Source organism: Oncorhynchus keta, chromosome 17 (genome assembly GCF_023373465.1).
Source record: "Oncorhynchus keta strain PuntledgeMale-10-30-2019 chromosome 17, Oket_V2, whole genome shotgun sequence".
Taxonomy (NCBI): domain Eukaryota; kingdom Metazoa; phylum Chordata; class Actinopteri; order Salmoniformes; family Salmonidae; genus Oncorhynchus; species Oncorhynchus keta.
The window spans coordinates 52,274,209-52,283,567 of NC_068437.1; the positions used below are offsets into that span (position 1 = coordinate 52,274,209).

General features: G+C 48.9%; 1 protein-coding gene across 2 annotated transcripts in view; it reads left to right on the forward strand.

Annotated features, from left to right (window-relative positions):
* Positions 1–7,989, forward strand: part of LOC118382197 (transmembrane and coiled-coil domain protein 3-like) — a 43,491-nt gene extending 35,502 nt beyond the window's left edge. The window contains exons 2-8 of one of the 2 annotated variants that reach the window (XM_052466527.1): positions 1,723–1,943; positions 2,101–2,190; positions 2,422–2,474; positions 3,012–3,257; positions 3,571–4,020; positions 4,700–4,835; positions 6,638–7,989. In XM_052466527.1, coding sequence (XP_052322487.1) covers positions 1,791–1,943; positions 2,101–2,190; positions 2,422–2,474; positions 3,012–3,257; positions 3,571–4,020; positions 4,700–4,835; positions 6,638–6,940 — 1,431 coding nt within the window. In that variant the 5' untranslated portion in view covers positions 1,723–1,790 and the 3' untranslated portion in view covers positions 6,941–7,989. The remainder of the gene's footprint in view (positions 1–1,722; positions 1,944–2,100; positions 2,191–2,421; positions 2,475–3,011; positions 3,258–3,570; positions 4,021–4,699; positions 4,836–6,637) is intronic. The other variant, XM_052466526.1, reaches the window with a different exon arrangement.
* The last annotated feature ends 1,370 nt before the right edge of the window (positions 7,990–9,359 follow it).

The window sequence follows — 9,359 nt, forward strand, 5'->3', positions numbered from 1 at the left end:
CACACACACACACACACACACACACACACACACACACACACACACACACACACACACACACACACACACACACACACACACAGAGAACACATACACAGAGAACACACACACAGAGAGAACACACACAGAGAACACACACACACACAGAGAACACACACAGAGAACACACACAGAGACCACACTCACAGAGAACACACACACACACACACACACACACACACACACACACACACACACACACACACACACACACACACACACACACACACACACACACACACACACACAGAGAACACACACAGAGAACACACACACAGAGCGAACACACACAGAGAACACACACACACACACACACACACAGAGAACACACACAGAGAACACACACAGAGAACACACACACAGAGCGAACACACACAGAGAACACACACACACACACACACACACAGAGAACACACACAGAGAACACACACAGAGAACACACACAGAGACCACACTCACAGAGAACACACACAGAGAACACACACAGAGACCACACTCACAGAGAACACACACAGAGAACACACACAGAGAACACACACAGAGAACACACACAGAGACCACACACAGAGAACACACACAGAGACCACACACAGAGAACACACACAGAGAACACACACAGAGAACACACACAGAGAACACACACAGAGAACACACACAGAGACCACACACAGAGAACACACACAGAGAACACACACAGAGAACACACACACAGAGCGAACACACACAGAGAACACACACAGAGAACACACACAGAGAACACACACACAGAGAACACACACACAGAGAACACACACACAGAGAACACACACACAGAGCGAACACACACAGAGAACACACACAGAGAACACACACACAGAGAACACACACACAGAGAACACACACAGAGAACACACACAGAGAAGTAGGTATTTGGAACACATATTTGGAATAGTCTTTGTGTCCATCTAGATATGGGTAGAAGCTTTCCAGTGGAGTTTGGAGTATGTCTCCTCAGTCAGGGGATTGAATGTGACATTGTATTATTGTCTAGATGTTGGCCAGCTGTCCTCCACAGCTCTCTGTGGCTCAGTTGGTATCATGAGTCAGACAGTTTCTCATTCCCAGTAAATATACTTTTGGTTTTGAAATCCATTTCTCTGAGTGTCTGATTGACTTTCGGTACTGTAGTTCAAGCAGGTTTAAGCAGGTTCATAAATGATATATAAACTAATGATTACCAGTTTATAAACTACTTACAACCCCTTTATGAGTCCTTTATTAAGTATGGTAGCCTAGCGGTTAGAGTGTTGGGCCAGAAAGGTTGCTGGATCGAATCCCCGAGCTGACAGGGTAAACATTTGTCGTTCTGCCCCTGAGCAAGGCAGTTAATCCACTGTTCTCCGGGCGCCGTGGATGACGATTTAAGGCCTGCACCTCTCTGATTCAGAGGGGTTGGGTTAAATATGGAAGACACATTTCCAGTGTCTGTCTGACTGAAGGTTCTGTGGTTGTGTTCCTTCCAGTGTCTGTCTGACTGAAGGTTCTGTGGTTGTGTTCCTTCCAGTGTCTGTCTGACTGAAGGTTCTGTGGTTGTGTTCCTTCCTGTGTCTGTCTGACTGAAGGTTCTGTGGTTGTGTTCCTTCCAGTGTCTGTCTGACTGAAGGTTCTGTGCTTGTGTTCCTTCCTGTGTCTGTCTGACTGAAGGTTCTGTGGTTGTGTTCCAGGCTGAAAGGAGCAGTGGCGAAGGGAACAGCCTGAACATTCCGGAGTCAATGTGTCGAGGCAGCTCGGAGAACAACCTAGATCTAGATCTGAGCGGCATCCCAGACTCCCAACGCTACCTAGACTCCTCCCACCGCAGCTTAGACTCCTCCTACCGCTCCCTGCCCCCCGGACTCAACAGCCTGCAGCAGAAGATCCTCCGGGTAAATGAGGAAGTTCTCGGTGAATCACACATGGGACTGAACTATTATTTTTCATTGACTGTCTTGTCTTGATCATCTTGATATTTCTTAATGTATATGTACAAAGCCATGGCAGAATGTCCTTATGGGGATAATACATTTCCTTCTGATATTTTAGGTGACTGAAGAGTTGAAGATTGAACAGGAGGCTCGTGACGACAATGTGGCTGAGTACCTGAAATTGGTGAACAGTGCCGACAAGCAGCAGGTGTATAACCCTAACCTTTTCTTACTCCGACTAACACTTTTAATTTCTTGCTCGCGCTGATTTTGATGAATTTACAGTGGCTGAAGAAGAAGTACTGAAGAAAGTTTAATTTTGCAATGATTGCGATAAGCGTTTGTTAAACCTACCTGTGATGAAAGCACTGATAGCAAGTTACTCTGGATAGTAGCGTCTGATTGCTGAAAGTCTAATTATTTCAACGTGAAAATGCAGGTGGGACGCATCAAGCAGGTGTTTGAGAAGAAGAACCAGAAGTCAGCCCACAGGTACTGTTTTATATTACCGCTCTGTAACCTTGCTTTTATGTTGTAATGTGCTGCTCTTGACTTTGGACAAAATGCACTTTAAATCCAATTATAAACTGGACCGTTCAAGCCCTGAATGCTGATTGGCTGACAGCTGTGGTATATCAGACCATATACCACGGGTATGACAAAACATTTATTTTTACTGTCCTAATTATGTTGGTAACCAGTTTATAATGGCAACAAGACACCTCTGGAATTTTTGATATATGACCAATATACTACGGCTAAGGGTTGTGTCCAGACACTCAGCGTTGAGTAATGCATAAGAACAGCCCTTAGCCGTGGTATATTGGCCATATACCACACCTCCTCGGGTCTTATTGCTTAAATAACTATATATCAGAGGCATGTTGAATACCTACAGTGGTCTTTCAGAAACAAGCACACCAATACACTGTAAACGGTGAAAACATTCCCCGGATTCTCGATACCTCTTTTGAACCAAACCCAACCGTGCGTTTGATACAGTCTTTTGTGACTTGTGTTGTGACACAGCATCGCCAACATGCAGAAGAAGCTGGAGCAGTATCATAAGAAGATGAAGGACAGCAGTGAGAAGGACGCCAGCTCAAAACACCACAGCAGTCCCAGGGAGACCTCCAAGGACAGGCTGAGTCTCACCAACGTGAGCAGTGGTAGTGGCCGACACCCCACGGACAAGATCAAGACTGTAGGGCCTGGCGTCTCACTCTCACCGCCATTCTTCTTCAGCAAGCCCCGGGACTTTGCCAACCTCCTTAGGTACTGATACTGTGCAGCTTCTACCATGTGTGTGTGTGTGTGTGTGTGTGTGTGTGTGTGTGTGTGTGTGTGTGTGTGTGTGTGTGTGTGTGTGTGTGTGTGTGTGTGTGTGTGTGTGTGTGTGTGTGTGTGTGTGTGTGTGTGTGTGTGTGTGTGCGCGTGTGTGAGAGCTAACAAAGCCCCCTGGGATTGATTCTGGGTCTCAGACAGAAGAGACAGCTTGTCTCAGTGGATATGGAATCACCATGACATCATACATTGACCTCTGTGTTTCTATGACGATAGATAATTAAAAGTTCATCTTCTCCTCCAGGAACAAGTTTGGCAGTGCCGACAACATCGCCCACCTCAAGACCTCCCTGGACACGCCCAACTCCTTCCGCTGTGAAGGCACTGGGCGGGCCCTGAGCGGCAGTGCCACCATCGGCGATGGGAAGACCGCGACCCCCGCCGCCACAACGACCCCCAAGTACACCAGCGACGACGATTGTTCCTCTGGCACGTCCCTGTCTGCGGACAGCAACGGGAACACCTTGGCTCATGGGGTTGGCCTGGGTCTAGAAGGGGGCTCGGGGGCTGCAGTGACTCCTGGACAGAGCCTGGAGGTTGGGGACGGCCAGGGGAGGCTTGACATGACCATGGAGGAGGTGAGGGAGATCAGGGAGACCCAGGGGCAGCTGGAGGAGGACATGGAGACACTCAGGACCCAGTTCAAGAAAGACTACGGTTTCATCACCCAGACGCTACAGGAGGAAAGATACAGGTGGGGTTACTATAGCAGCAATTGGATCCCATTACAGAGTGTTGTAGGAATGTTGTAAGAATGCTATAAGAATGCTATAAGAATGTTGTAGGAATGTTGTAGGAATGTTTTAGGAATGTTGTAGGAATGTTTTAGGAATGTTGTAGGAATGTTGTAGGAATTTTGTAAGAATGCTATAAGAATGTTGTAGGAATGTTGTAAGAATGCTATACGAATGCTATAAGAATGTTGTAGGAATGTTGTAAGAATGCTATAAGAATGTTGTAGGAATATTGTAAGAATGCTATAAGAATGCTATAAGAATGTTGTAGGAATGTTGTAAGAATGCTATAAGAATGTTGTAGGGATGTTGTAGGTATGTTGTAGGAATGTTACTGGAGGTGAGCTACAGGTTCAGAACACACAGCATTGGGAACCTCCATTTAAACACAGTAGTATCAGCTACAACAGCAGGAACAACATGGCTGGGGTGCTCAGCACCTTGCGTGGTACTTGTATAGTACACAGATGGTGTCCTCTATATGCCAAGCTGGGAAAACAGACGTTTATTTGGCTGTTTTGTTCTGCTTGTCCCCAGCAGTTCTTGTTGCTATGTGAATGACCAATCGCCATTGTGTATACATTTGTATTTCCTGTTAGGTATGAGTGAATAACCCATTCTTCTTCTATTTTCTGATAGGTATGAGCGGTTGGAGGACCAGCTGAATGACCTGACAGAGCTCCACCAGGCGGAAACAGCCGACCTGAAACAGGAGCTGGCAAGCATCGAGGAGAGAGTAGCATACCAGGCCTACGAGAGAGCCAGGGATATACAGGTACTATAGGAGGAGAGGAGAGGAGAGGAGAGGAGAGGAGAGGAGAGGAGAGGAGAGGAGAGGAGAGGAGAGGAGAGGAGAGGGAGAGGAGAGGAGAGGAGAGGAGAGGAGAGGAGAGAGTAGCCTACCAGGCCTACGAGAGAGCCAGGGATATACAGGTACTATAGGAGGAGAGGAGAGGAGAGGAGAGGAGAGGAGAGGAGAGAAGAGGAGAGGAGAGGAGAGGAGAGGAGAGGAGAGGAGAGGAGAGGAGAGGAGAGAGCCAGGGATATACAGGTACTATAGGAGGAGAGGAGAGGAGAGGAGAGGAGAGGAGAGGAGAGGGAGAGGAGAGGAGAGGAGAGGAGAGGAGAGGAGAGGAGAGAAGAGAGCCAGGGATATACAGGTACTATAGGAGGAGAGGAGAGGAGAGGAGAGGAGAGGAGAGGAGAGGAGAGGAGAGGAGAGGAGAGGAGAGGAGAGGAGAGGAGAGGAGAGGAGAGGAGAGAGCCAGGGATATACAGGTACTATAGGAGGAAAGGAGAGGAGAGGAGAGGAGAGGAGAGGAGAGGAGAGGAGAGGAGAGAGCCAGGGATATACAGGTACTATAGGAGGAAAGGAGAGGAGAGGAGAGGAGAGGAGAGGAGAGGAGAGGAGAGGAGAGGAGAGAGCCAGGGATATACAGGTACTATAGGAGGAAAGGAGAGGAGAGGAGAGGAGAGGAGAGGAGAGAGCCAGGGATATACAGGTACTATAGGAGGAAAGGGAGGAGAGGGGAGGTGGAGAGGAGAGAGTAGTCTACCGGGCCTACTAGAGGGAGATGGATAATCAGGAGATCTCTTTTCATTCATCAAATGCAGGGTGCACAGTGCACTGTATGGCTGCGAGAATTATTTTAGAGTGGACGGAAGTGGGCAGGCAGCCAAACTTTACTGGGGCCCTTTGAAGTGATTGTTTGACAGTCAGATAAAAACATCATGACTGGTTGTTGTTCAAATAGGGATTCTATGATTAGACCGCTCAACATGTTACGCCTAGGAGGTCCTGTAGCTGGAAGAAATGTACTTTCGCCCTGGATAATAGCTACATACAATCCTTTACCAAGGTCTGGTAATAAACGATAGATAGCGTCCTGTCCTGGTGGTGAACTTGTACGTCAAGCTGCCTCCCACTACAGAAACAGCTCCTGCATTATGGGCCATTGTTATGGGCCATTGTTATGGGTCGTTGTTATGGGCCATTGTTATGGGTCGTTGTTATGGGCCATTGTTATGGGCCATTGTTATGGGCCATTTTGAGAGGCTCTGCACTACAGTTCACTCTGTGCTTAGATAAATGTGTCATGAGTGTCTCTGGGAGGGTTGGGAGAAAAATAATTTGCTTTCCAAGATGAACAATAAAGTACTAATCTATTCTAGGAGAAGGAGGACTAGACATATTCAACTCCTTTAATATGAAATCAATCCCATTGCTCCTCTGTTTAAACCCAAGGTTATGTTTGCTAGACAGGCTTTATTGACCATTGTTACCCCCCCTTCTCTCTCCCTCCCCCACCCCCTTCTCTCTCTCTCTCCCTTCCTCCCCCTCCCTCCCCCCTCCTTCTCTCTCCCTCCCTCCACCTCCCCCTCCCTCCCCCTCCTTCTCTCTCACTCCCTCCCTCCCCCCCGCCCCTTCTCTCTCCCTCCCTCCCTTCCCCCCCACCCTCCTTCTCCCTCCCTCGCCCCCCACCCTCCTTCTCTCTCCCTCCCTCCCTTCCCCCTTCCTTCTACCTCTCTCCCTCTCCCCCTTCTCCCTCCCTCCCTCCTTCTTTCTCCGACCTATAGGAAGCTCTAGAGTCGTGTCAGACGCGGGTCTCTAAACTAGAGCTCCAGCAGCAGCAACAACAAACTGTACAGCTCGAGTCCAGTGACGCCAGGGTGCTTCTGGGTAAGAGCATCAACATCATGCTCGCCCTCGTCACCGTGATCCTCGTGTGCGTCTCCACGGCCGCCAAGTTCGCCGCCCCCCTCCTGAGGAGCCGACGCCACGTGATGGGCACCTTCCTGGGCATGTGTCTGCTGGCGCTATTCTGGAGGAATTGGGAGCATTTTCAGCGTGCTGTGGAGAGTGTCCTGGTGTCAGCCTAATGCTGTCCACAACCACACACAGCAACAAATGATCTCCGGGCGGATCTCAGAGCGCAGAACATCAAAATAGTATATTTATAAGTGATTAGAACCTACAGTGGGGAGGTTCTACAGTATAGTGTATGTCCTGGTGCTGCCTGGTGGGGGAGAATGGATCTGTGAAAACATGGTCACTGACTGGTTAATCTCACCAGCCAGAATAACACTGAATATCAAGTCAATGTGAGGTACAAGAACCGACATCATAACAACAGACAGCTGAGAATGTTGTAATCCTTGATTAATGCTGGTTCTCCCAATGTTAAGTCATATCACCAGAGTCTACTTCCTGTTCGCTCCTAAGATTTCCATTGGTCAGAAGAGGATGATGCAGTCCACAACGTCACACTGCAACAAATGATCTCCGGACTCAGTCAGAACTCCATCAGAATGGTGTATTTGTAAGTGATGAAGATCAGAAGAAGTGGGATCGAGCCTGATGGTTTTAGACAGGGGACTTGGGTTTAACCATGGTTACTAACTTACTGTTCATTATACAATAGGATCTCAATCTCCCTGGTCTCTGATGGGATTGGTGGATTGGTCACGGAACATAATCATCAAGTCTGCACAGTTCTGTTGCCTCACTGTCATCTCATGGTCGGAGAGGTTCATCGGTCTTCATGGACACACACACACACACACACGCACGCACACACACACACACACACACGCACACACGCACACACGCACACACATATCTTGTTTTATTGTTTTTAATGGTTGTGTCCCAAAAAGCACCCTATTCCCTTTATAGTGCACTACTTTAGACCAGAGCCCTATGGGGCCTGTAGTGCACTACTTTAGACCAGAGCCCTATGGAGCCTGTAGTGCACTACTTTAGACCAGAGCCCTATGGAGCTTGTAGTGCACTACATTTGACCAGAGCCCTATGGGGCCTGTAGTGCACTACTTTAGACCAGAGCCCTATGGAGCCTGTAGTGCACTACTTTAGACCAGAGCCCTATGGAGCCTGTAGTGCACTACTTTTAACCAGAGCCCTATGGGGCCTGTAGTAATACTACTTTAGACCAGAGCCCTATGGAACCTGTAGTGCACTACTTTAGACCAGAGCCCTATGGAACCTGTAGTGCACTACTTTTGACCAGAGCCCTATGGGGCCTGTAGTGCACTACTTTAGTCCAGAGCCCTATGGGGCCTGTAGTGCACTACTTTAGACCAGAGCCCTATGGGGCCTGTAGTGCACTACTTTTAACCAGAGCCCTATGGGGCCTGTAGTGCACTACTTTAGACCAGAGCCCTATGGGGACTGTAGTGCACTACTTTACACCAGAGCCCTATGGAGCCTGTAGTGCACTACTTTAGACCAGAGCCCTATGGGGCCTGTAGTGCACTACTTTAGACCAGAGCCCTATGGGGCCTGTAGTGCACTACTTTTGACCAGAGCCCTATGGGGCCTGTAGTGCACTACTTTAGTCCAGAACCCTATGGGGCCTGTAGTGCACTACTTTAGTCCAGAGCCCTATGGGGCCTGTAGTGCACTACTTTTAACCAGAGCCCTATGGGGCCTGTAGTGCACTACTTTAGACCAGAGCCCTATGGGCCTGTAGTGCACTACTTTTGACCAGAGCCCTATGGGGCCTGTAGTGCACTACTTTAGACCAGAGCCCTATGGGGCCTGTAGTGCACTACTTTAGACCAGAGCCCTATGGAGCCTGTAGTGCACTACTTTTGACCAGAGCCCTATGGGGCCTGTAGTGCACTACTTTAGACCAGAGCCCTATGGAGCCTGTAGTGCACTACTTTAGACCAGAGCCCTATGGGGCCTGTAGTGCACTACTTTAGACCAGAGCCCTATGGGGCCTGTAGTGCACTACTTTAGACCAGAGCCCTATGGGGCCTGTAGTGCACTACTTTAGACCAGAGCCCTATGGAGCCTGTAGTGGACTACTCTGGACCAGAGCCCTATGGGGCCTGTAGTGCACTACTTTTAACCAGAGCCCTATGGAGCCTGTAGTGCACTACTTTAGACCAGAGCCCTATGGAGCCTGTAGTGCACTACTTTAGACCAGAGCCCTATGGAGCCTGTAGTGCACTACTTTAGACCAGAGCCCTATGGGGCCTGTAGTGCACTACTTTAGACCAGAGCCCTATGGGGCCTGTAGTGCACTACTTTAGACCAGAGCCCTATGGAGCCTGTAGTGCACTATTTTAGACCAGAACCCTATGGGGCCTGTAGTGCACTACTTTAGACCAGAGCCCTATGGAGCCTGTAGTGCACTACTTTAGACCAGAGCCCTATGGAGCCTGTAGTGCACTACTTTAGACCAGAGCCCTATGGGGCCTGTAGTGCACTATTTTGACCAGAACCCTATGGGGCCTGTAGTGCACTATTTTTGACCAGAGCCCTATGGGGACT